General features: G+C 39.6%; 2 protein-coding genes across 2 annotated transcripts; one reads left to right on the forward strand and one right to left on the reverse strand.

Moving 5' to 3' along the window:
* Positions 1-832, reverse strand: LOC115598069 (WAS/WASL-interacting protein family member 3-like). The gene is made up of 2 exons (XM_030447558.1): positions 761-832; positions 1-717 (listed from the first exon to the last, which is right to left on the reverse strand). Exons 1-2 carry the CDS (start codon positions 830-832, stop codon positions 1-3), a joined length of 789 nt encoding a protein of 262 aa, XP_030303418.1.
* Positions 233-27223, forward strand: GPR63 (G protein-coupled receptor 63). Its single transcript, XM_030447675.1, has 4 exons — positions 233-578; positions 18944-19029; positions 23216-23293; positions 25401-27223. The coding sequence occupies exon 4, from the start codon at positions 25545-25547 to the stop codon at positions 26802-26804; it is 1260 nt and encodes a 419-aa protein (XP_030303535.1). The 5' UTR covers positions 233-578; positions 18944-19029; positions 23216-23293; positions 25401-25544; the 3' UTR covers positions 26805-27223.
* The last annotated feature ends 539 nt before the right edge of the window (positions 27224-27762 follow it).

The following is a 27762-nucleotide window of genomic DNA, read 5'->3' on the forward strand; positions in this document are numbered from 1 at the left end:
TCATCCCAGCCCACGCCGCTTCTCTGTCCGCAGGTGCGGAGCACAGGGCTGGAGGGGCGGGCGCTCTCCCACCGGGGGTGCGGGGGCGGCTCGGCCGGGGGAGCGCCGGCCTCCGAGGGCCGCCCGGCCGCAGCCTCTGCGCGCCCCCGGGAGGCGGAGCCGCGGCGCGGGCGGGCGGGAGCGTGGGCGGGGCTCGGCGGCGTTGCGGCGAGCGGGACGGGCGGCAGCTGCCGGCAAGCAGGCGAGGGAGGAGGAGAGCGCTGGTTCGTCTGCCTGCTCCTCGGACCGGCGGTTCCCTGGCGCTGCCTGAGAGGCAGAGCCGCCGCCGAAGCGAATGGGGAGGCGGCGCTGAGCGGGGCTGCCTCCGGGGGCTCTGCAGCCGCGGGCAGCGGGCGAGCGATGCCCCTCACTTTTCTGCTTGTGCTGCCCTTCCTCCTCCTCTTCCTCCTTATCCTGCTCCCAGCTTTGAAGCTTTTGTTTTGCCCGGCCGCTGCGATCGCAGGAAACTTCCTGGAGAGATGTGCTCAGGCCGGGCTTGTGCTGCTCCGGGCTCCGCAGGGCACGGGCCACGCCGTGAGGTGAGAGGCGTTGAGCCCCGGCCGGCGTTGGGTCCGCTGGCGGCAGTTCCGCGGGCCAGGGCTGCAGCCGCCCCTGATCCAAGGGGGGCGGTGGTCTGGGCGGTGGGGGTAAGAGTTGCAGCGGGGACTCCCGAGAGCTCTGCAGGGTTATGCCGGTTCCCCTTAGCTGGGCTCCCACGGACGGGAGGGCGCTCCAAACCCGGCGGGAACCGCACGGGTCCTGCCGCGTCCCCCGCCTGGGGGCGGTCGGTCATAAGCCACTGGGTTAGGCCGGTTCGGAGAGGGGGACCCTGCGGAGGCTGCGTGGGCCCAGGGCGGCCGGGCGCCCCCTCTCCCCGCGGAGCCGCGGGAGCCGTTGGCGGGCAACAGTCAGCGGCGGCTGAGGGGAGGCGGCGGGCGGGGGGGCACAGGACGGGAGTGCTGCCAGCCCCGGGTGGGCGCTCTCGGCGCACGTCCTGTGGCAGTGCGGGCAGGCAGGGCCGCCCGGCGGGCTCTTGCGGAGGGCTCGGTCCGGCGGCGGCGGGTGTGGAGGCGGTGTGTGTGGGGCGCGGTGCTTCCGCCTTGGGTTTCGTCCCTCGCTCTTTGAAACCTTCGAGCTGGTGCCGGCTCTGAAGCCACCGAGAGGTGGGGGCGGACGCTTCCCCCTTGCGGCGGGACGTTGGGTCAGGGGCGCCGGGCGTGGGGTGGCTGCTGTGTATCCCCTGCCCTTCGGATTCCTGAGGGTGCGAAACTCCTGAGCAGGGAGAGCCTCTCGGTGTCTGGTACCGTGTACGTGTTGCTCCCGATGTGGGAAGTCGCTCTTGGAAAAAAAAAAACCGAAGTGCCTCACTCGAGAAAGTGAAAAACGATTGGTGTTTTTTAAATGGGCATCTAATGTTTGGATGTTTCATATGGTTTTCTTCAAGATTTTATTTTAAAAGCAAGATGATCCAGTGCAGGCTAATATGTAACAATGCACGTTGGAAACTTTTTCGTGTAAAAACTCTTTTTTCCTGGAGATAACGGTGGCTTTGCATAGAAGTACAGGTAACATAAGAGTTTTAAATGGTCAGAGCTATGTTAGATTCATGCCCAAGAGGATTGTTAAATAAAATTATTTATCCTTACTGAAAGCATGAATCCTTAGTCGGTGGTGAATGGGTTTTGCACAGTGCATTTTCTGTGGGACGCCTTACTCGTTCTGACATCTGAGCACAGGCATCAGATTAGGAAGGGCTTGGTTTTAAATAGAACATTTCTAGAGTCTGATATAAAGAGATTTCAAAGAGTATTGGTAATACGTGTTTTGTTAGTTTTCCAGTGTATTTCTTCTATTGTTTTTGCAGTTATCTATTGTGAAAATGTGTTTGCAAACATTGCTGGGGCTATATTTCCAGGTTAACCTATCATAGTCACTAGTAATTATATTTTTAGTCCACAGAAGCAGATTTGTTAATGACTGGTAGGTAGAAGAGTGATAATTTCAAATAACTTTGAAATATTTACTGCCATGTGATCAGCCTTTAGAAACTCAAGTTTTTTGTGCTATTTTGTATGACTCATTAATTACAGGATGGCCCTACTGTAAGAGCACATGTTAAGTATATAGACTTTTTTTTTTTTTTTCTTAATTGAGAAAAGAAATGAGACTAGGTATTGGTAGGTGATATGCAAGGTCTGTCTGCCAAAGGAAACAGAAAGAAGCCAGTGTGAGCTCTACTAATTTCTAGTTTTCTTGTGTGCTATTATGTGTAGATGACTTGTCAGGTGGTACTGATCAGACTGTGCTCATGTACTTCATCGCGTGTGCCACTTTTGAAGTCTTCCTCTAGTAATAATAGAGGCCTGGAGAGGCTATGACCTTTTTACAACCAAATAAATGTACTCAAGACCGTTCTTGTTGGTCCTGAAGTCAACTGGCATGAATTAGCCCTTGTCAATGCTGCTAAACTCTCCTTCCTTTCAGAATGGAGTAGCTGAATACAAGCTACTGAGTGGGGACAGCATTAAATCCAAATTAGGATCTGGGGTTGTTTAGTCTGGAGAAGAGGAGGCTTAGGGGAGATCTCCTCACTCTCTGCAACTCCCTGAAAGGAAGGTGGAGCCAGGGGGAGGTCGGTCTCTTCTCCCATGCAGTTATCAGTAAGACAAGAGGGCATGGACTTAAGCTCTGCCAGGGGAGGTTTAGGTTAGATAATTAGGAAGAAATTCTTTACAGAGAGGATGATCAGGCACTGGAATGGGCTGCCCAGGGAGGTGGTGGATTCTCCATCCTGGAGAGTTTTTAAGGAGAGACTGATGTAGCACTCGGTGCCATGGTCTGGTAACCATACTGGTAGTGGATCAGTGGTTGGACTTGATGATCTCAGAGGTCCTTTCCAACCCAGCTGATTCTGTGATTCGAATTCATGCCAAATAATTGCATATGAGAGCTGTAGCTGGCCTGGGATAGAAGGATGCTGCACAATTTAGCAGTCTGTGTGAGTGAGTGAGTGAGTTCCATTTCTTGGGAATGGTTCCTGGCATTGCTTGATTTACTAGTGCAGACACAGTCTATCAGTAACACTGTAAGTAGCCTCTCTTAACTCTGTGCTCAATCACAGTGATCTAATTTCCCTTCACTGAGGATCTCAGGCACTATAAAATGCTGCTTTTCATAGTCATCTGCTTAGAACTGTCAGGGGTGTTTTTTTGTGCAGGTGGGTGAAGGCTTGGTGCCTTTTCCACTTGCCCACAAGGAAGGAGTAAGCAGGATCAGGGAAAGGCTTGCATTGTTTTTTCTTGTTTGAGAAGGTACTCTGAGAGCAGTGCATGCCCATAAGCAATCTTGATGTCTGAATGTGACCACGTCTATTGCTTGTGCTCTTCTGCCATTTTCCTAATTATTCTTCTATAAGTAACAAGTTGGCCAGAGTGAGTTGTTTGATTTTTTTTTAAATGCTTTGAAGATTATTTACTTCTGAATACCTGGAGAGGTTACCACTCGCCCATTAAAATTATTAGACTAGATGTTTAAAATAAATAATTGTGAACTTCACCATGCTTGCTGTCTTTTTATGTCACTGAAATTGTGAACAAAGGCTTTGTACTTTTTAACACTGTAAGTATGTGTTGTAGTTCACATTTTTGAGGTATCTCACTGGTTTATTAATGAAACAGTGCATGTTCATTGGGTTTTATGCTGTGCTTGCTTTTTGAGTGTTGATATGTGTCGTCAATCTCACATAAATCTCATAAATAAATTTCAGAGCAACAAAGAAAGTGAGGCAAGAGGAAGAAATTATCTAAGGAATCCTAGTGAGTAGAATCTCAGATTGAAAATTGATCTGTCAGGTCACACTGCCTCTCATAGACTTAAGAAATACTTCAACAGAACAGTGTATTTTTTTTTTTCCTCAGTATTTGTTGGCTATGACTTTGCTAACCCACCTAGTAATGCAGTTTGAAAACTTCAGCAGAAAAATTGTTTAATCAGTTCTTTTCCAGTTGAGGATAATGCTTTGATAGTTACCTAAATCTTAAATATATAGTGAGACTTGGTGCATGTTTTGAAGTACTTTCCTGATCAGACATCTTGCCTCCGTGAAATTTCAGTTGATTTCATTTTAAAGAAACCTCATAAAATACAAATCTTAACAATGATACTTTTCAACATGGACCTTAGGAGAAAGATGAGCCATCTTTTTCTTCTGCCTCTATGTGAAAGCACTAATTTGATAAGGTGTTTACACCATAGGTACATGTTGAAGTGTCTGAGGAGCCCCACTGGTTTGAATGGCACCTAGAGAAATTTCTTGCATAACTGTAACCTAATTTACCTCAATCTAAAAGTACATTATACACAAGCTTTGTTTAAAAGAATATTGTTAAGGCCGCATAAGCACAGAAGTATTTGGAAATTTAAAGCTTGGAAGTGGTGATGATGATGATGCAGCCTTTGGGAGTTGTGCTTCATGCTATCCAGGATCTCATTTTTCAGAGCACTTAGCATCTCAAATTAGGCAAACCAAATTAGTGGATGGCAATGATTTTTGCATCTCTCCATTGATTTTGTTCTCCTTGGAGTTACTAAAGCAAGGCTTGAGTTGTGTTTATGAAATATAACATGGTGACACACAATAATTGTGAAGAAAGTAAAGCTTTGAACACTTGCTTATCTTGGTCAGCACTGGGCCTTCTAAAGAAAGATGGATTCTGTGTTGATAAGTAGTATTTAGTCATGTAGTTAAAACCTATATCATAGTGTTTAGTTACAGTTTCATAACTGCTGCTTCTCAAGTCTTCAGACCTTGACATTCAAACCTGAATGGAATGAATTTTTTAACATAAGTTTTGGGTGGTTTTTTGCTTTTGTTGTTGATCCCAAAAGCAAATGGAAGCCAAAGGAATATTTTTTTTTCCAGAGTGTATTTGATCACTTCCTATGTCCTTAGCAGAGTCAGCACCTCTAAATGCCAGTTCAAACTGAGCTGTAGCAATAGGTTGTGATCCATATGTGGATTGGCAATGAAAGGAAATAGCATGCTTTATACGTGAATTATGAAATGACCTATGCTACCTTGTAGTTTGCAATACAATAGCCAACTTAAAGAGGCTGCTGAAACTGGGGCTTAGTTTCTGTTCTGTTGTCCACACGGCAATGCTGTCTGGTGACTTTACTGCTGTTTTCCCTTCAATATTTCACTCTTACTGACCTGTTTCTTCTCTGCCCTTTTGTTGCCCAGTTGGCGACCTGTAGTTTTTTTCTGCCAGATCCTTTTCTAGGTTGATTTCTTATATAATTTCTAGTTGCTGATCACTTTACTTGGAGATTTAGAATATTTTTTCCTAATCTAGTCTGCAGCTGTCAAGTTGCCTGCGTCAGGTGAGCTAGCCAAGCAGATCAGGTCAAGAAAGCAAAGGGGAAACCAGGCTTTCAGATCCAGCACTCAGATTTAACAGGCTGTGGTGAAGGAATTAATTGCAGTTATAGCCTAAATGGGCTGAGGCTGGAGCACAAAACTACAGAATAACTGAGACTGGGAGAGATCTCAGCAGGTGACATGGGCCAACACTCTGCTCAGCACTGAGCCAGAAGCTGCATGGTATTGCTCAGGGTTTTGAGTATTCCCAAGGATGGAGATTCTGCAGCTTCTGCAAGTAACCTGTTCCAGTGTTCAATGACTCTCACCGTGAGGTTTTTTTTCCTAAGGCCTAATTGAATTTACCCATACTGTAACCCATGTGCATTATTCCTCGCCCTTTGCTCTGAGTCTTGTAGGAAGAATCTGATTCTTGTCCTCATTAAAAACAACAGCTTTTTTTCAGATGCTTAATAACTGTCTTTCTGTCAGGAAAGTTTATAACTTTTACCAAACATATAAAAACCTATTCTCTTGCAGGTGGTCTTGCAGACTTTATTCAGCAGCATGCTGATCAAATCAGTTTAATTTCTTTTTTTTTTTTTTTCCCTGTTTTAATGTGGGCAAGTAAAAAATCTTTTGATAGCCTTGCTTTTTGAAGCAGGTGAGATGTTTGAAAAAAATCTTTCTTTCTCCTATATGATGATGCATTGTATTTCCTAGTGGGTGCCTGCTTCATTATGTGCAGTGAATGGATGCTGGTGCTTTAGGAGGTAAATCTAAGTCTTCAAATTGAGCTTCTGAAAGCTAGCTATCTAGTCCTGTGATTCAAATTTTTTTCAGCCTCATTACTTATATGGGCCACTGCGTAGGTAATTTAAACCCACTGACAATATGCCACCTTTCAGGGATCTGTTAGAAATAATCTGTGGAGGACTATGGTGATAGTGTGAGGTAGTCTCAACTAACCTTCCAGGCACTTTTACAGACAGTAGAGAAAAAAAAGCTTGCCCAGAAAGTGGTTTATCCTACATATAGCTGAATTACTTGCTCGATGTTTCTCTCTTCTAGCCTTGCTATCCAGCTTTTAGGACAGTTACATTTAGGCAAGGTTAATCCTTAGTGAGCACCTTTGCAGTCCTTTATTTTCTTATCATAATTCAATATACAATCACATGTCTTATTTGCAACTCATTCTGAATATTTAATAATTAATGTGTGTTTCTTCTGTGGTGGTGTTCATACCTGTAATATCTCAGTACTTCAGGAACATTAAATTATCTTCATTACTTCACTATCTTGTGCAAGTTATCTCCTCATTTTAAAAACAGGAAAAGAAGTGATAGGAAAAAAAAATTCAAGAGACAAGAAAAGAAGTGTTAATTTTGGGTTGATTTGAGCACAAGGAAAAGCTTGGCAACAAAGGGGGAGAAAAAATATGTATTTTTAATGCAAGTTGCAAAATAATAATCCTGTCTTTCTAAAGCTGTCATAGTTAGAACTTCAAAACCTGATACTACTTAGAAATGGTTAGTGCTACAAGCTTTCTGTATCAGTATTGTAATTCACAAAATTATCCCTTTTAAAGGATTGTGCAAAGTTCATTGTGTGTAAGAATAGGAAAAGGGTATATCTTACAAAAATAGAGACTTTTTTTTTCCAGTCTTGAATAGTAATTCAAAAACATAATACATGTTGATTAAATTCTTCAGTAGATAGTACTTCAAGCCTCTGGCTACTTGATCATTTTGATTTAGACTCTTCTGTCAGTTGTCACTTCTGAATTTCCTCTAGATGTTTTTCTGCAGTCTTACATATTTGTGGATGTGTTCAGAAACACACACACTCAGTGTATACGTGATATTTTGATTCCTGTATCACTAACAGTATTAATATATGGTTTGGGATGTGTAAAATCCATAGTGCAGATAATTATTTCAAACTGTACTTGTATCCAAATTTCTTGTGCTGAAAACCAAAAGGGTTTTAAGAAACAAAGTAAAAAAATCTCCAAAGCAAAGTTCACACTTTCCACATCTAGCCAAAGACATGCCATGGAACACTGAAGGAAGATATGTGCTGTTTGTTCTTACATTCTCTCAAAAATGCACACATGCATTCTGATACCTCAGACCTTTGTATGCTTTTATTAGTACTCTGGTAAAATTTATATGTATCCTGGAGAGGAACTACCTGTTTATTTTTGGAGCAAAATGAACTGAGTAGCGATAGGGCCTCCCACCTCTTGCCTTGTTTTTGATTTGAAGGGTTCATGAATTGGTGGAGCTAAGAAATTAATTCCATCCTTCATACTACTGAATGCATTCAGCACATCTGCTCTGGCTTCAAGTGTGTCATTTATGATAAGGAGGTGACATTTGAAAGAAAATTGGCGATATTTAATACTGACTCATAAAGTCATGTTTATAACGGGGAGAGGCTGTACTATGCCTGACTGGTACTGGGACATCTGCATCTGCCATAAAAAAATTTCTGTGGCGTTTATTATGAGGATAGAGATTAGACTGACCATGGTTGCTCACTGAATTTAGGAGCCTTTTTCCTCCCCATTCCTTTCCTTTTGGTAAGAAAGTAAGTTCTGACTACATTCATCTTTTCTGGAAATACCAAATCAAAGCATGAAATCTCAGGTAATAGCACTTCTGCTGTTAAACTGCTAAGTCCAAATGAACTCATTTAAATGCGTGTTTTCAAGGCCACCGTAGATGATAGGCTTGAAAAAGCATCTCCACGGTACGCTGGCAGTATGGTGATAGACTTTGAGCTATTATGAGCAAGGCTGAAAATGTAATAGTTCCCTGTTCTCTCTGTTTTCCCCACTATGATAAAAATCTCTCTTTGTATTTGAATGATTAGCCAGATTTTTCACTTCTTGACGACAATGCAAATTATACACCGATTTAAGGACTGCTCAGTCACTTTGGTGGTCTTCTAAGATTTGATACAAAGTGATACAGAAGATGAGTGACCTTGATTCTGTTACGGTGTTTTGTGGCTCCTGGCAAGCTGCTGAGCATGCTGATGATCCCAGCATCCAGAATCCCAGCTCAGTCCAGGAAGGGGGGGGAGCCTGGTGAATGATTCCTGGGGAAGACTGCTGTCAGCCATTGGTAATGGTAATTTTTGTAGTTTTCTGAAACCACAAGGCTGTGGAATGTACCTGCTCAACCTTATATAGAGGCAGAACACACACAGTTCTGCAGACAAATATAGGTACATAGAAGTAGAGTTCATACACAGTTCTGTTAAGAAAAAGCTAATTAAAATAGAAAGCTGAAAGGTTTTAAATGAATTTGCTTTACAGAAATGCATGTTCTGTTTGACTGCTGGCTAAGCTGGTGTGATTACCTCAATGCTATGTTGAAATCAGGCAAGATTACTGTCAGCCCTAGTAGTAAGAAAATGCATGTGTGGGAAAACCAGATATTCATAAGGAAACAAAAGTTCCTTAAGGTCTGAAGTCTGAGCTTCATATTGATGAGCTCTTACTAAGGTAGCCAGACATTGCCAGAAGGCCTACTCTGTTCACTACTCAGCCAGTCTGGGGGCTAAAACACCACTGTGTTCTAAGTTATTAAAAAAGATGTCATCTGCATAGTAAAAATAATTAAACTAATTATTTGAAAATGTTTTCCAAAATGTATGTAATCAACTGTATGAATCATCTGATTAACAGCCTGTTTCCCAAGCTTGCTGTGGCCACTCGTATAGCGTATATATGGTGGAACAAAAAAGTGATTTTATCAGTATTTATGAATTTGATCCTTCCCTCACCTGGGAGAAAATACACAAAGAACTGTCATTGCTTCTGTCTGATATAGTTAAACTTCTTGGAAGTTCTTTCTTGGAACCAGCCACCACTGAAGCATCTGGGAAATGTTGGTTCTAGTCAACAGTCAGGTGAGACTTGGTTGAGGGAGATGTCTAGAGTATCTTACTGTATTTAGTATTTCCTAGGGGCATGCCAGGCAATGAATATCGGTGAGGAACACCACATGGTTCCTTGCCTGAGGAAACTCCTGATTTCTGAAAGCTCAAATCTCTCCAGTTGCTGTCAGCATGTCTGTCAGTATGGACTTGTACACCACCACTGTACAGTAAGAGTTAGGCAATGTTGTACAGGTTTATTGCAGAAATGGTTCTAACTGCATGGCAAAATCATCATGTGTATTAAAGATGATTGCTGTTAATGTTTTTTGGTTTTTTGTTTGTTTGGGGTGGGTTTTTTTGTGTTTTTTTTCTTTTTTTGTGAGATCTAGGCAATGAGGAGATTGTTCCGATCTACCTAACAGATTAATTTGCCTGTTAGATAAAAACCTTTACCTAATTTCAGTTTTCAAATTGAGGCAAAATGGGATATGGTTAATGTACATTCTTGCATTTTAAGTTGCATCCTTTCAGCCTTGTCATAGAAGGCTTCATGTTATCCGCTTTCATCTTAGTTTGATTTCAGCACTGGGCAATTGCTAGTTACCGTCTAGTCTCTGAACTGGCTTTCCTGAATATTTTGATTTTGCAATTTTTATGCTCTTAACAATATTTAAACATTGCTGTTGGGGGCTGATTTTTTAATTAGGCTTGCAGAGATGAAATTTATGGTTTCAGAGGCAAACCCACTACAGAGTAAGTATTTTTAAGACAAGTGGCTCTGCTTCATAATTCAGTTAACTTTCAGCAGGTTTTTTTGCTGCCATTAATAGCATTCCATCCCAGGTCTTTCAGATTACTTGTCTTAGAAAAGCCTTAAGAAAATAGATTGACCTTTTGTAGTTCTGAAGGCTCCTTCAGCTGGGTATAGTAGAAGAAAGAGGAGAGAAATGTTTCCATTTCTGAAGCTCCTAATGGAAGATGGTAGACAAGATCTCAGAGCCAGGACATAAGTCTTCAGCAGCTTTGCTTAGGACAGCAGTGTCAGGAAAGAGATGCTATTGTAAAACCTAGAAGTAGAAAAGACTGTGTGCCATTCTCAGTATGTGAATCACTATCTCAGGCTAGAGCAGGGAGTGTGTGTGTTACGAATTTTATTGCCTTTCCAGATTCATTTATACACTCACTAATCATGAGGAGTGTATGCTGTTTCAAATATAAATGTTTTTGAGCCTGCTTCCGGTGTATAGGAAGATATGGTTTGGGAATTTAGTTTTCTGCAGCCAGATGGATTATAGTGTTGCTAAGGAAACAGACTATAAATGAAGTTGCAGCTGAGTGTCCCTAGAACATCAGGCTTCTTGAAGCTGGTATTTTAAACTCATTTAGGTGGGTAGATAAATTGATGATGCGCTGAGAAGTTAATTTCCTGTATTTTACGGTATGGTAATTTTCATTGCTTTGTTAGTATTTACAAAAGTACCTTGAATTCCCACTCAGACCACCTGGTGTGTGGGTCACTGAACAAAAGTTTGCTGTAAGAAAACAGACAAAAGCTGTACAGTGAAACAGGTCCTAGAATAATTGTTGTATTAATACTAAAACTACTGCTCAGTGGGTAGATAATGGTGGTACAAAGACCTGACAGCAGTATGGTCCTGATGAAAAAACTGGAAGTAGGAAATAAATTGGGATTATTCAAAGTACATGGGAAAGAACAGAACTACTACAGGCCTGATGAAGTTACTGTTTCTGAACTTCATGCATAAACTGTTTAATTCACATATATGAAGTGAATTGATTTGTATTTTTGTTAGTTGCTCTGCCCAAGAAGAGACCTTGGCTCTTTTTACTAATGCCTTTGCTGAAAATGCACCAGGTTTGCAAACCAGGGTTATTGACTGATACAAGAGGGTATTTATTTTTTTCTTCCTACAGAGAAGGGCAAGCATAGCTGAGCTATTGTAGCCAAGCATGTGGCTGTAAGGATAAAGACTTCAGTAGGCTGAGCTTAGAGGACAGACAGCAGCCACTGCCATTGATAAAGATGGACTGACTGGGCAAGAAGGTGGCAGGAAGAATTCCTAGTAGCCTGCAAACCTCATACTTTTAAAAGTGTACAGATAGGAATTGGATCCTCTCCATCCCGCTTACCAAGGCCTCCAGCAGAAGAGACAAAGTAATATGCATTTTTTGCATTGTTTGCTGTACTCTTAAGTGCCATGTATTCCTGCAGTTCAAGTCCCTGCTTTGCATCTTGATGCACTTGGAAACTGAAATACCAGAGAAGGTAATGGTATCCGTGTTGTCATCGTGTGGGTTGTGGCTTAAGATCAAAAGAATGACTAGACTGTGTCTAGATATGATACATAAATATGATATCTACAGATACGTATATATTTAGAAATGCACTCAATTAAAAAAACCCACAACTTGTCTGTTTTGATGTTCTGAAGTTGTATCCTGTATGTATGAGGGTATAAATCCAAGCATGTGAGCAAATGGTTATAACTTTATTCAGACATATTATTTATGGGACAGATCGACTCAAAATGAGACAGTCATGGACTGAATATGCATGAGTTTCACAGGCTAGTTTGCTTAAGAACAAAAAGAATAAAAGCAGTCTGGGAGGAGAACAGGTAATGGTTGAGTCCACATGGCTTCAGAAACTTGCCTTAGTTGTTTCAGTACCAGAAGAGATCTGAAAGGGTCTTTGTAAGACTAAAAATTTTTTAGAACTTGCCAAACAAAAATTCTGAGCTCAATATGAAATGGAAGGCTGAAGAAGGATCTTTAATACATACAAGTTATTGGTAGAATTGCCATTCTGTATTTTCTGAATCGAAATGAAACTATTTTCAACAGAACAATTTTGGAAAATGAGTCAGTGTTCCAGCAGTGTTAAACCTCTTCAATGTTCAGCATTTAAACTGTTATTTAGGGTTACACTGGAGAGAACTGTTTCTGGTCTTTTCAGTCAGGCAGACAAGAGAGGTCACTGTGGAGATGACATTAAATGCACACTAACCTTTCCCTCCACGTTTGCATTGTGACTGGGTTTATTGTATTGATGTGAGTAGTGCTGGTCTACAGGTGGATCAGAATCTGCCACTGGCTTATCATTGGAAGGAGTAGACAGGAGCAGACTACAGCTACCACAGTATGTTAATCATGAGTTTTCCACTTTAATTGCCCCTTTGCTGACAGACTTTGGAACTGAGCTAGTTTAATTGTTGTGGTGGCTTTCTGCTCCCTGAAGGATGCCTTGCAGCTTTCCTGAAAGTCTTTTTCCCATCTTCTGCCAATTGTATGGTAAAAGGAGTTGTAGGATCCGTGAGAAAGTTGTCAACAAAGAGCAGCACACTGCAGATCAGGTTAAGTGTTGCTGAAAAATGCCCTCAGAAAAGGGGTAGTAGAAGGGAGACAGTAAACCAGGTGAAAATGTTTTGGAGGATTAATTGTGGCTCCTGGACTATTGGTAGAATCTGGATTAGTATTTTGAGGGAAATAAAGTATATGTACCTTACCGTTGTCAGGTGTGCTGGAACCTGTGTTGTTGGTGAGTCTTTTTTTTCTCTAAACAAAATAACAATGGACAAATATACAGTTTTGGCTTTTATTGGGGACATTTTGTAGAACTGTGTTAAATTCAAGAAGATTTTCAATGTAAAAAAACACTAATGATTTGATAGGCCAAAATTTCTATAGAAGTTATTTTCAACTGGCTTCACTGAGTATAAAGAGGCTGCTAACAGAAGCTTGACTGATTCATCTTGAGCTGGAAAGTGGTTGTGATTGAAATAAAAAATAATGAGAAGATCAGACAAAAATATTTAACTTCAAATGGATCACAGAGAAAGACATAAAAAGAGTATTTTTATTGTTGGTCATAGCATCCTAATGCAGAATCCTTTAAAATGATCTACAAATCTTTCCCAGTAGTAAAATATCTACATTTTTCCCGTGGAAATGAAAGAGTAACATAGTTTCTGATTTTGAAGACTTGTACTGAATAATGTTAATTTTAACATAAACAATATTTGAGGGTTTGTAATGAGATTAATAGAGAGCACAGATGCAACCGTTTCATTTTCTAATCTCTTATGGTACATATAATTTTCTGGGTTTGGTTTTTTTTGAGCTTGGTTTTTATGTGTTGTTTGTGGGGTTTTTGAGGTGGTCATTTGCTGGTTTTTTTGGTTTTGTTTGGTTTTTCTTTTGTGTTTTTTTTTTTTAAGATTTTGGTTTTTTTGTTTGGTTGGTTTTTTTTTAATAGTGTGAAAAATCCTTGCTTTTATTACTGAAGGAGCTTTCCCATGAATCATAGAATATCAGGTTGGAAAGGACCTCAAGGATCATCTAGTCCAGCCCTTCTAATAATATTTATAAATGTCTCAGCACCCTGTCCCACTGAAACTTAAAACTTTCCAAAGTGGGGGAATCCACCACTTCCTCTGGGAGACCATTCCAATGTCTGACTGTCCTCATGGTGAAAAACTTTCCTCTAGTGAGGAAAACCAAGCTTTTCTTAAATCTGAGGTTTGTAAACTGGGAAGTGCTGTTACAATTCATGTGAGACATTTCATTAGGCCAGCTATTTGTTTTAACAGTTCCCAGCACTGATATTTCAAAATTACTTCCATTAACTGCCAGGTTATTTGTATCAGGAAATTATAAGGTGCTTAAATGGAGTGTTCCTACAAAAGATTTGAACCTTTCAGTTGATAACTGTAGTTGTTTGCCTTGCATTGTTATTACAAAACAAAAACCACACAAAACCCCAAAACTAAAAAAAAAAAACTAAAAAAAATATTGTGATTTCTTTTATTGTTAGATTAAAAAAGGCCAGTGTGCTTTAAAAATCACCAGATTGACTCATTTAAATATTTTTGTCTTGTAAATTTAATCAGTTCTTTAGCTGCTCATGAGGAATGTTTCAAGCCCTGCTTGCCACATCTGTGCAGAAATTGTTGGTGGTTAGGGTCTGAACATCTGCAGTATGTCATCTCAGAGATGAGATTTGTCCAGAGTGGAACTCTCAATGTAACTGTCTCTTTTTCAAATCTCCAGTATGAACAGATTTCTAACTAGGGTTGTATCATGAAAGTGCCAGTTGGCTGGCATGAGACAATTCTGAAGCTATGAAAATAATTGGTTGACATGGATAACATTTAAGAAGTCTTTATTTAGTCACTGTTACTATGTTATGTTACATGTTACAATGGTGACTTATAGAATCAATCACTATTGTAACATGTAGCTGTTTTTAATAGAATAATTTAGCAACCAAGTATAGAGTAAATCTGAGGGGAAAAAAAAGGAATGCATAAATTCATACATAAAAAATTTGTTGCATTGAACATCTTATGTTTGCTTTCAGCTGAATAGAGATGTTAATAAGTACTGAAGATATATACATGTACATGCACTTGCATATATGCCTAAGAAGAAAAGTGTATAAAGTAAGTGCAGGAATGTGCATATAAACTAAGTCTGTGTTTAGTTCTCAGCTGAATCTTACCATTGCAGCCTTTAAGTACTTTCAGAATAGGATGCTGCAAGCAGCAGCATTTCTGTTGCTGAAATACAGTCACCTCATTTAACTTACTACCATCATCTCCTTGTGAACCAAGCTTCAAGAAGAAAGATCCATAACAACCCCGGGTGGCCGGGGAGGCAGCTGTGGGGGACTGGGAAGGCAGCGTGGCAGAGGTCGGAGGCCCGAGGCTCAAATTTATTTCTTTCGGCCAAGTGCTGGGTCCTGCACTTTGGCCACAACAACCCCATGCAGCACTACAGGCTGGGGACAGAGTGGTTGGAGAGCAGCCAGGCAGAAAGGGACCTGGGAGTCTGGATTGACAGGAAGCTGAACATGAGCCAGCAGTGTGCCCAGGTGGCCAAGAAGGCCAATGGCATCCTGGCCTGTATCAGGAACAGCGTGGCCAGCAGGTCCAGGGAAGGGATTCTGCCCCTGTACTCAGCCCTGGTGAGGCCACAGCTTGAGTCCTGTGTCCAGTTCTGGGCCCCTCAGTTTAGGAAGGACATTGAGGTCCTGGAGCAGGTCCAAAGGAGGGCAACCAGGCTGATGAAGGGACTCGAGCACAGACCCTATGAGGAGAGGCTGAGGGAGCTGGGGCTGTTCAGCCTGGAGAAGAGGAGGCTCCGAGGAGACCTCATCACTCTCTACAACTCCCTGAAAGGAAAGTGTAGCCAGGTGGGCGTTGGTCTCTTTTGCCAGACGACTTTCAACAAGACAAGAGGGCATGGTCTTAAGTTGTGCCAGGGGAAGTTCAGGTTAGATATTAGTAAGAATTTCTTTACGGAGAGAGTGATCAAGCATTGGAATGGGCTGCCCAGGGAAGTGGTGGATTCTCCATCCCTGGAGATATTTAAAAAGAGACTGGATGTGGTACTCAGTGCCATAGTCTAGCAACTGCAACGGTGGTTCAAGGGTTGGACTTGATGATCTCTGAGGTCCCTTCCAACCCAGCCAATTCTATGATTCTGTGATCTGTGTTACAGCAACAAGACTCTTGGGCAGAATTTGGCTGTAGCATGAGAAGAATCCCCCTGGGAAAAGCAGAATTAGGACTGATTCCTTTGCACTGGGAACTAAAACAAATCCTAGGAACCCACTGGGGGCAGCACAGTGTGAAAACAGTACAAATTCAGTCATTCTAATCACTTTTCCATTAACATCCCTGCATCTTTTGATAAACAGTTGATTATTATTTTTTTTGTCAATTTTGTATTTAAAACAGATACATTTATTTTTGAGCAAGAGCTTATTACTAGCTATTAATCTAAAATGCTGTCGATGATGGTGTTACCATTTTTGTACAATGAATTTTGTAAGCCCTTGCATATTGGTAGAAATTATTGTGCTAATAAGCGTTGCCAAAGCTACTGATGAATAACAAAATTAATCTTTTCCCTGTTTTTAGAAGACAGTGCAACACTGTACATTGGGTGTACTGGGGCACTACATAGAAGATAAGGGATACAATACAAGGAGCCTTAGCATCTTTATTTTAAGATATATGGAGGTGAAACATCTTCACAGAACTCAATCTTCCATTCAGAGAATATACAGGAGAAGTTGCTGTAGTTAAGAAGCCAAAATAGCCTTAGGGAAACTCTTAAATCCTTCTGACTTGAAACAAACTTTTTCACTTGCTTATTCTTGTCTGAAACTCTACTTTTTTTGGTGAAGAAAGGAAGCTTTTAGTATTTCAGTTTATTTTTGCCTGGGGTTTGATTTAGTATCCCAAGAAAATGTTAAAACTTCCTAAAAAATGGCTATAGACTAGGTGTGAGTAGATGGTAGAGAGATGTTGGTAAAGTATTTAACAAAAGTCATGACTAATTTGAAGAGCAATGATATATTGAAAACACTTCATAGTATTTTTGAGACCTTAGCCTGTAGCTGAGTCTTAGCATAACCTTAATTCTTGTGGGAAACATTTTTAAGCTTAATTTTTAAGATCTATGTGATATTAGTTCTGCTATTTCAGTTTTTTGGGAATGACACTTAATGGCTTGGGGAATCAAAATAGACCTAGGAAGATCTAAATTCCTCATCAGTCATTATAAGTCTTGCACCATTTTTGTTTATAGCAGAACATTTTCTTGAATGTAAATACCTTTTCGCATATAAAAGCCAAATCTAATTCTTATGCCTTGGTCTGTCTACCCCTACATCTCACAACTTCAGGCCACAAATGTGAAGCTTTTAGATTTCCTTCTTGGGGTCTCTTTTAGTCCAGTATAATTCTTCTGCTTCAGGTCTGGAGAGCTCAGGAGTTCAGGAATTGAGGTAGTGAATGAGGAAGAGGTCAGGACTTCCCTTTCACTACCTCTAACAGCTCTAAATGCTGATATCATCAAGGCTGTAATTCCCCAAGTAGAACTTTTTGCAGGTACACGAATCCTTGCACTCAAATTAAATTGCGGGATGATGAAGGGTTATGGAGATTCCCTCCTCTTTTCTTACGAAAAGGTTTGACTAATCAATTTATAATGGGTGGAAAAAAGGATTCTAGTTTTGAAGTGGTGTTAAGCCCTGACTGCCAACACAAAACTGTCCAAACCAGTTTCAGTCAGCTAAGAGCAAGCTCTTCAAGGCACTCATATTCAGTAAATTTTTCCAAATTTACTTTGAAAAAGTGCTTTTATTTTTTCCCTTATCGGAGGCTTGAAGTGGAAGAACTAGTTTCTGGTGATATCTTGGATGCTTTTCTAAATCAATATTCAAGGTACATTTCACGAGAGTTGGAAATACTTTCTATGAACACATAACTAGAGAGAAGAAATGGTTCATAAGTCAGAGAATGTACTTGTCTGGTGGGAAGATCTGACAGGTTGCTGTATTTAATCTCTCCAAGTGGGGAGTCTTCTGCCTGCTGGCAAACCTGTTCTCTTTCACACTTCTGAAAGCCTAAGAGGGAAGATGACTTGGATTTGTAATACCTCACTAAAGAGAAAGCAGTCTATAATAATATAATGGATACATTTTATCTCTTGTGTATGTAACTAAATTTGTGACTGTCTTTTCCCTTCCCACCTTATTCAATGGAATAAATGTAAAGATCAAATTTTTATGCTAATGGAATATACTTTGTATAATAGATTGTAAGGAAAATCTTTCAGACACTAACTTCAGTTGTGGCTAAATAGTGGGTTTGTTCTGCAGAAGGCAGAATTCTCAAAAGTTGCCAGGCTGGCAAACTGGGCCTTATGCTTAATGTGTTTGAAGTCTGTTGGTTGCAAACAAAGGAACTCAGCCCTCAAGTGGTGTGATGGACCAGAGGATTGAGTGGCCTTAAAGTACAGTTTGTTGTTAGTGTTTTCCTTCTGGGAGGTTGTTGTAGATTCATGGGCTGTTTTTACCTCTAACTGCCATGTACAGCATTATTTTTTTTAGAAACTTGTTCTTGAAGGATCCTGACATCTTTTCGTCCAGTCTAGAGGTGACTTAGAGATGTTCCAAAAGCTCTTCTGGTAAAAATTAAAAGCTGTGTAACCTTTTTAAAACCAGTATGAGAAAGTGTCTGTTGTGTTCAACTTCTTTGTTCTCTTGATTTTTTTAATATAAACAATATTTATATATTAATTGGGTCCCTAGGATCTTTCAGTGTGACAAACAGCTTTCAAGCCTCACTGAAATTTTCTGGCTTCCTTTTGAGCATATGGAAATCAATTGAAAATAGATATTGTCAGTTACCAGGTATGTCATGATGGGATATGCAGATTTTTAAGTATGTTAGGCTCAGTTTACAGAAATAATGTTAACTACTTGACACATAATGGCATTGTGTGTATGTGCTTGTCTACAACTCAGATACATCTGAAGGAGATCTAAACCAACATGTTACTACAACAAATGTTAGTCTTAAACGCTGAGATCCTTAGGGTCCACCGGTGAGATAGTTGAGGATCTATTTGGCTTGATGAAACCTGGTATAGACCTTAGGCAGGACTAAGGCACCCTTCTGCAAGAAATGGGACATGCCATCTGCCTTTTGTCAGGAAATGTGGTGTATTCTATCTCTACTAAGAAAAATGAAGTTTTATTATGGGGAAAAACTTGCTATTTGGATATTTTCCTGCTCTGTGTGTAAATATATCACCAATTTTTTTTTTTTTTCTTGTCAGGTTGTTTGGAAAGGGAATACTTTGCTGAACAGAACAGAACAAGATAATTTATGATTCCTGCTCTTCATGGGACCCTGTCTGAATTGGTATGCTTTTTTGTTTGTTTTTAATTTTGTAAAAGTGACATGTAGTGATGGTATGTATAACCCAAAGGTTCACCTTAAATTTAGGAAGCCAAGCATCAAGCATCTTCCAGCTTCATAGTTGTAAGTTAATAACTAGGCAGAGACTGTGAATTACAGGAGGATATTTTCAATAATATTTTCAATGTTTCCTGTTCTTGTAGGTACTACAGCGTTCAGTTAGCTCTTCACCTCATGGTTATTATGACCATTGAACTAGTAGGAATGTTAAAAGGGAGAATATTGCGACAGTACAAGAATTAAACCTAGAACTGCATAAGTCCTTTCACATGATCCACAAATTGAGACCATAATTTTTCCTAAGAGCTAAGAAAATGAAATTATTCTTTACATTGCATATTTGTGGTTGAGATCAGCAATAATGATTCTCATGGCTGACATTTCTTGACAGTTAATGGCTCTTTGAAATAAAGACAGAAAGAAATATCCCCAATAGGGCAATTAGTTGTACTTAATGACCCAAAGCAGAGGTGGCTGTTTCCCACAATACTTTCCTATGAAAATTGCCACAGTACTGTTTAAGGAAAAAAATTCCTAAATTAAACTAATGCCTCTTGTGAATGGTTTTATGGGTCATCTACTCATGCAGTGTAGTTGATTAGTTTCAATTTAGGATATGTAAGTAGGTATTAAAACTGAAAACCACTAGTTCCTTTTAGGAGGAACAATTAAGTGAGTAAGAACATTGTTCCTGCTGATTTGTGCTCTGACTCAGTATTTACACTGGTTTTAGCAGTAAGGGTTCCATTGCAATAAGTTCCTGCCTCTTCTTAATGGCATAGGAAACAATGCTCAATTCTTATTAAGAGGGCAGTATATGCCCCAGGCTTGTTTGTACAATAATGGGGTGTCAGAGACCACCTTTGTTTTTCTATCAAAACATTTTTTTAAACAAAACAAATTCATGGCCTTCATGTTTGTTATTGGCTTTATCTTTTTTCCCCATAAAAATTGGTTTATATTTTAGTTTGCTATGTTGCAAAAATAGTTTTTGTCAAAATTTACCTTAAAAGTAAAACTGTTGGTAGTAGCTAAAAAGCATCCAGAAGCTTCCCATTTGTGACCATTGAAACATACCAAAGAAATATTATCACTGTACTAGGCATTTCTACTTCAGATTTTGGAAGAGGAATGATTTCTGTGTGTTGGACCAAGTCTTGGTGCTTGGCAGTACTGAAAATAGGCTTGATTTTAGCTGGTAAAGTTTAACATCTGGGCAGCTGTTCTGATCAGCATGAATCATAACTGTTATTATAGTACTGTTATGCTCCTTTTTTTGTCTGGATGTTGGAATTGCTAGTTTTGACTATTGGAGGCTTTGCATGCAAGATATAATCTTTTATTTCCAGTTGAGCATGTTATCCAAATTTTGAACAGAAACCTTTTAGCTTCAAAGGCTGTTAAAAACAGACACCATGGTTGTAGACATAATTATATTTGATGAATGAAATTTTAGTGGTATTTAGCTTTAAGTGTGTACTTCATTGAAATAATTGTATCTATTATATTCCATAAAAAGAAAGTTGCATATGAGTGAGAACCTTGCTTGAGAAAAAATGTGTATAACCAGTAATTTTCAGCACTGAAATGGAAAAAGTGATTGTGCGAAGCTTTTTTGCATCTAAAAAGAATCAGTAAGAGTACATGTTCTGAAAGTGAGAATGCTGTTACAAAAAGGTAAACAAAGGCCTTTCACATTAGTACTTTGACCATCAGTAAGTCACATAACTACAGAAACTACCAAAGTATGGTTGTCTTTTACAAGCTATCTGATTACCATTCAGCAATGACTCTCTTTGAAATTACAGGATCTATCTTTCTCAAATAGAAAGTGATGAGTGAGATAAAATTTCTGAGAAGTTATCTTACTGGTCCTTTTCAGCTTAAATTTCTATCCTCACATAACTTTTTGGGAAGTAGGAAGGAAGGATAGGAAGAGGGATGGAGGTGCTTTTTTAATAATCATGGATGTTTAGGGTAGAATCTCTTCAAGAAAAGAAAATGAGAAAAGGAAAAAGAAAAAGAGGAAAAATTTATATGAGACTCTTATGGGGACTCACCTGAATTTATTGGCTGAAATGCCAATTACTTTTATGAAGGATGATAGCCAAGGAAGTGCATTACTAGCTTGCCTTCAGGTTTATATAAATATAACTTCAAAACACATTTGAGGATGCAGATTCAGTCTGCAGTGCCCAGAGAGGTGCCATATCTCAGAGTGATAAAACAGGGCATGCAAAAGGGTGCTATCTGGTAACTGGCATTCAGGAAGTGGAAAGAACAGGAGAAACGGTCCAGATTCTTTTTCTCCCTGGGTTCCAAAGCATGCAGTTGTCTTCATCAGGTTAGGTGTGTTCTTTGCAACAGCTGATCACTCCTCACTCTTTTGTCCTTCTTGAAAAGAAGATACGGTTTATGACTTATGCAGCAGCCCAGTGGCTAACACTCACTTCCCACTTTAAGCAGCAGCTTGCATGAGGACATTCTCCTCCTCTGAACACTGTACAGAAAAGCATACAAGCTTCACACTGAGGGGAGAAGGCACAAAAGATTTAGCTATTTACTTAGAAAGCTGGGATGGTGAGAGGGCATACATGAGATTATTAGTCATTTTTGGGGGGTTTGTTAGGAAATGTCTATAGACACCTGTAAGTCCTTTGTCCTTTGCTATATGCTGAATGCTACTGGCTTGAGAAATGTAGCATAGCACATGTATAGTCCTTTCGACTAAATTAAGGGTGGAGAATACTTTTGTTCTCACTCCCCTTATTTGTTTCCTTCTGTATAGAGGAACAATTTGTGATAAAGCCATATATTCTGAAACAATTTTCTGAATTCTTTACCTTGGAACATTTGCAGGTTTTTGTTTGGTTTTTTGTTTTTGTCTTTAGAGCTTTTATGATGTATTATCATCTAAGGCTCTGTTGAACTTCATAATTAAGAGCATGAAGTTGTGTGGCATAAATATGTTTGAAGAGCTGTAAACTTTACCTACGTGAGCAAATCCTATTGCATATATGTGAAGTTAGTCAAGTCACTGCATGTATGTGCTCGAAATGACTGTATTCAAATCAGATGTCTGTGTACACTTTGCAGTCAGTAGAGGCAGATAGGCACTTCACGAGGGTGATTCACCTCTTCCTGGCATGGACATATGTATAAAGATCATGTCAAATATGTCCTAAATTGCCATTTTAAATCCACAGAAGCTCTGTGGCATCCACAACATCCTGTGGGATGTATTTTCACAATTGTGAAGCCATCTGGGCTACGGTCTCTAGGCTTGAGCCTCCAGAAAGGGGTCCCTTCCAGCCTCAACCATGCTGTGATTCTGTAATTCCTTTGGCTTTTCCTATTCCTGCTTTATGAAACACAGCAATCATTCATGTTTCCTGTGCCACTAGTAATTCTGTAGACACCTATGATGTCTTTTTGTAGTCACTTTTGAATGGAGATCAGGTGTAGCAGAATTGAACATGGTACTAAAGATAAGAGGTGCTATGGATGTGTACTGTAGCAGATAGCGTATATAAGATACAGTCTTTGTAGATAGCTCCTGGTTTTCTTCCATTTTTTTGCTAGCATGGTTGGCTGATGTTTTCATAGAGGAAACTATCAAAACTTAAAGATCTGTTTCTTCTGGATGGTAATTGTAGGTATAACATATTTTACTGTGCATATACTTTTTTTTTTCTGTATATGCATAATTTACTTCTAGCAAAACTGAATTTTATGATAGTCTATTATCTTGTCACTAACTGTCATGTTATCTCTCTGTACCTCTTTATAGTTGACCTTTGTTTTTAGTAAATTGCTCTGGAAAACTGTTAATGTTTGCCATCTTCAAATGTGTTTTCACATTTTCCTCTTCAACCCTATTGAAGAGCTTGAACCCCAGTATAGATATTCTTTATAGGATCATTCTGGTGACATGCCTTCACTGCACTAGTAACAGTTTCTCTTAGAGCCTTGGTGGAGGTACCTTGTCAAAACCAATCAGAAATACAAGTTACATTTGCTGACTTACTGCTTACAGAGCTCTAAGTGATACTGCCCCATGTATCTAATTTTCTGTACTCTGATTTTAAATCAAATCCCAAATTATTTTTTAATTCATTCTCTTTTGCAGACCCTGCAGAATGCAACAGCTTCATTCTTTCTTCAGTGTTCTTGGCTTATGGGGTTATAAACCTCACTGGAACTTTGGGTAAGATTTTCATGTTCTTGTTAAAATACTTGCTTATTTATCCTGGAGATCTGTGTTAACCTTTCTGCCATTGGTTGAAGATTTTTTAGTCTAAAAAATACGTTAAGACTAGTAAAGGCAAGTTTTATAAAGACCAAAGAAAGAAGATATTTTTCTAGAATTTATAACTTTGCCTGTAATTAACATTGAGGATTTCTTTAGGAGATTTACTGTAAAATAAAAATCAAACCAAGGTAATGGAGAGAAAAGGAAAATCTAGAAAAAGATAACAAACTGGCATTTTTGTAATATGTCAGCATACATAGTTTAGTATATTTTGCTGAGTTTAACAACCTTTGAAATATAATAGGATAAAATAGAAAATTATGTTCCACTCCACTCAAGGAGGAAGCTATCTAGAAAGTGGAATTCATATGATGCAGTGAAATCAAGATACTTATAATATTATCCCTTTATGATACCATTGAAAATTGAAATAGTCAGAGATTAATAATTTCTCTTAAAATAGTGCTGCAACTGGTCTAGCCATGGAAGTCATCTCACTGCATTGAGTTTGCAGATAGCAAAGCTATTCCCTCCCTCTGGGATGAGAGGTCACAGTGCTATTGCTCCTGGATGAGTCCTTGGCAGCAACTTGAGCAGGCTTGCATTCAGGTGGCTAGAAATCCAAACAGGGGGCATAGGCTTACTTTGCTGTCTTAGAGTTTATTTGTTTGTTGGTGAAGTATTATCCAGAAAAGATTAAACTTTTGATCCTCCATGAAGGATGTAGTTTGTGTGTAAATTTGTAAAAGAATTCCTTCCTCTCTTCGCTTTTGCCTTACGTTGCTACCAAAGAGAACCTGCATAAGTACTGTGGGCAGGATTTGTGTTATCAAACAAGCTTCTCGAGTTAGTAGCTCAAGCTCGCTACCATGTGCAGAGATGAAGGAGATAGATTGTCCTCTGAAGATGCCTATATCCCTCTCTGACTAAAAACATGAAAACAGCCTGAAGTGACTATTACAGTCATCCAGAATGAATGTAGTGAATCCTGCTTTATGTTTCTAGCTGTGGTGATCTGTTTTCTAAAAGGGCACAGACTCCTTCTGGTTTACACCTTGATCAGATGCCAGAGTACTCTGGCAATGTCTAAGTAGAGGGGAGGAGTTTTGTGGACATCTAGCACTGAAAAGGGGAGATGACTCTCAGCCCCTCTGTGTTTTATTTGTCTGTTATAACAGTGTACATAATAATATAATACATGTAATAGTACAAGACAGTGCACGTGAACTGTAAAAGGAAATGCTGCATTTTATCAGCATAATGATGAGGGAGGGGGTTCAGTAGAGTGTCTAAGGATTAGGTTTACATGGAAAAAAGAGCATGTGTAGAGTTAAATTGTGTGAAATACCAAGATGAATTAGCGAAGACATGTCTAGAGCAGTGGAAGCCTGCTGCAGGTGGAAGGGTTGTAGTGACTGAAGAAGAGTTAGTGTTCTGCACCTTGCTATGAAACAGTCACTAAATATAACAAATCGAAAAGTACTTTACTCCTGTGGACAAGTTACTTAATAATTAATGAATGGGCTAGGATGTTTTATGTGTTTTTGAGGCATCTACTGCTGATAACTGATGTGGACCCAAGAATTCTGTATTATGTAGGATAGCTCAGCTGGTAAGGCTTTTTGGTGCTTAGCAAACAGGAATATAGGTGACTCAGATGCTATTTGAGCTGTTTGGAAATGTAAAGAAAGTTTCCATCTGCAGGCAGTTTAAAAAAAAATAAATGACATTAGTTTTAAAATTGAGATTTAAATAAAGATACTGATTTGATATATTCACTCTTAGAAAGATTTTTTTTTCAAAAACAAAAGTTTTCCAGTCCTAGTTATTGTAGAATAAAGCTGCATGCAACAGCAAAATAAAGCTGCAGCAACATGAAAGATAAGAAAAGGACCAAGCATTACTATACTCGTGTGTGTATCACTTCAGTAAATTTTGTCCACCTGATGCATAGATATGTATTAACGATTCTTTTGTCATTAAGGACAGTGGAGCAATTGTTGGGTTCCCACTGGTTTCAGAGTCTTACTTTGTTTCTTTAAATTCCTTTCTTTTTTTTCAGATGGAAATACTGACATGAATTTAAGAACTTTGATGCTTTGAGACGTTGAATTTTGATTTGTTAAATGACGAGGAAAAAGATACTTCCTGAACAAGATGAAATGCCTTGTAGACCACTGGTTGTGCTTTTGTTTCTCCTGACGCAATGGTTTTCTCAGCAATGTTGACGCTGGCCCACTCTGGGACCTCAAATGCTACTTTTATTGTTTATGAAAATGCTTATACGAATTTTACCACTCCCCAGTTCTTGCTTCGTAGTGGCACAACGCAGCCACTGAGATATAGTTCAGGTGCTGTGCTCACCACTGAGAGAAATACTTTTCTGATAAATGCTACCACTATCCTACCGTCGCAGGAAGTTTTCAAGAGCTTGAGTTTGCCACTCCAGATCATTCTTTCTGCTGCTATGATATTTATCCTCTTGGTTTCATTCCTTGGGAACTTTGTTGTCTGCCTCATGGTCTACCAGAAGGCAGCCATGCGATCAGCAATTAACATCCTCTTAGCAAGCCTGGCTTTTGCAGACATGCTGCTGGCAGTGCTGAACATGCCCTTTGCTCTGATAACAATCATTACCACTCAGTGGATTTTTGGGGATATATTTTGCAGAGTCTCTGCCATGTTCTTTTGGCTTTTTGTCATAGAAGGGGTAGCCATTCTTCTTATAATTAGTATTGACCGATTTCTTATCATAGTTCAGAGGCAAGATAAGCTGAATCCTTACCGTGCAAAGATTCTCATCGTGATTTCCTGGGCAGCATCCTTTGTTGTTGCTTTTCCATTATCAGTAGGGAATCCTAATCTGCAGATACCCTCGAGAGCACCTCAGTGTGTTTTTGGCTACTCTACAAGCCCAGGTTACCGAGCCTATGTGATAGTTATCTTGCTGTTTTCTTTTTTTATTCCGTTCCTGGTAATGCTGTATTCTTTTATGGGCATACTCAACACCGTCCGCCACAATGCAGTTCGTATCCACAGCCACCCTGATAGCATATGCCTCAGCCAGGCCAGTAAACTTGGTCTCATGAGCTTACAGAGACCTTTTCAGATGAACATTGATATGAGCTTTAAAACTCGTGCCTTCACAACCATCTTGATTTTGTTCCTTGTCTTCATAGTCTGTTGGGCACCCTTCACCACTTACAGCCTTATTGCCACATTCAACAGCCACTTCTACTACAAGCACAACTTTTTCGAGATAAGCACCTGGCTCCTTTGGCTCTGCTACCTCAAATCTGCACTGAACCCACTGATTTACTACTGGAGGATTAAGAAGTTTCATGATGCATGCTTGGACTTGATGCCCAAATACTTCAAGTTTTTGCCACAGCTACCTGGCCACACAAGGCGGCGCATTCGACCCAGTGCCATCTATGTGTGTGGAGAGCATCGGTCAGTTGTGTGAAGCTGAGGATATTTGACAATGATTGTTGATTTCTGAGATTATTTGTTTCTAGACTTCAGGTTGAATTTTGTTTTGTTTAATATGGCTTCTTCAGTGTGGCCATATCTTATAACTTGATTCAATTTTCCAGTACTTTGTGCAATTTTGGGGGGAAAGATAGAAGGAAAGTGATTGGTTATAGTTGGGTTTACTACCAGAATAGCAAATGTTACCTCTAGGATTCCATGGAAATCCATTCTTTTAAATGAAAACTACATTTGTAACATTTTGTCAGGTTTATGCTTACTAGGCCTGCAATTGCACCCAATTGTAGGGACTTCTTATGCTGCTAAGATACAGTATATTTAGGTGGTGTAATTTTTCTGAAAAATGTTGCTGCTGTCTGCCAATATATTAGAGCCAAAAAGTCTCATTAGATGACTTCTATTTAATTTTAAAAATGTTTCAGAAGTTTTCATGGTAACACTAGAAAACTTGTTTTTTTAATAATTCCATTAATATTTGTGAGCACTTTACAAAATTCTACTATAGAATTTGCTTATTGGAATATTTTGTTCTGTATTGAAGGGTTGTTATTATTATTTGTGAAACTGGTGAATTTCAATGAAAGACCCATGTAAGCTGTATGAGGACAATTTATGTTGATGTAGTTACAGTTACAGATTTACTGTTTTTCTAATAACTGATCAAAAGTAACATTAGCTGCTCAGTTACCAGAGAGCTGGAAGGAGAAAATAAAAGGAAAAAAAAGCGATGAAAATACCATGTTCTGTGGTTTAGGCTAACACAGATTTTAGTAAAACGAGTCCATGTGGAAATTGTCACAGGGTTAAAGGGTGGCTGTAGTTGTTTACTTCAGGTAGTTACAAGGTATCCAAACCTAATGAATGGTGTGCCTGAAAACCCATCTGAAATTTTGACTTTGGGCCTACAGTTTACACTGCGTTGGTGTAGTGCT

Source organism: Calypte anna, chromosome 3 (genome assembly GCF_003957555.1).
Source record: "Calypte anna isolate BGI_N300 chromosome 3, bCalAnn1_v1.p, whole genome shotgun sequence".
NCBI lineage: Eukaryota > Metazoa > Chordata > Aves > Apodiformes > Trochilidae > Calypte > Calypte anna.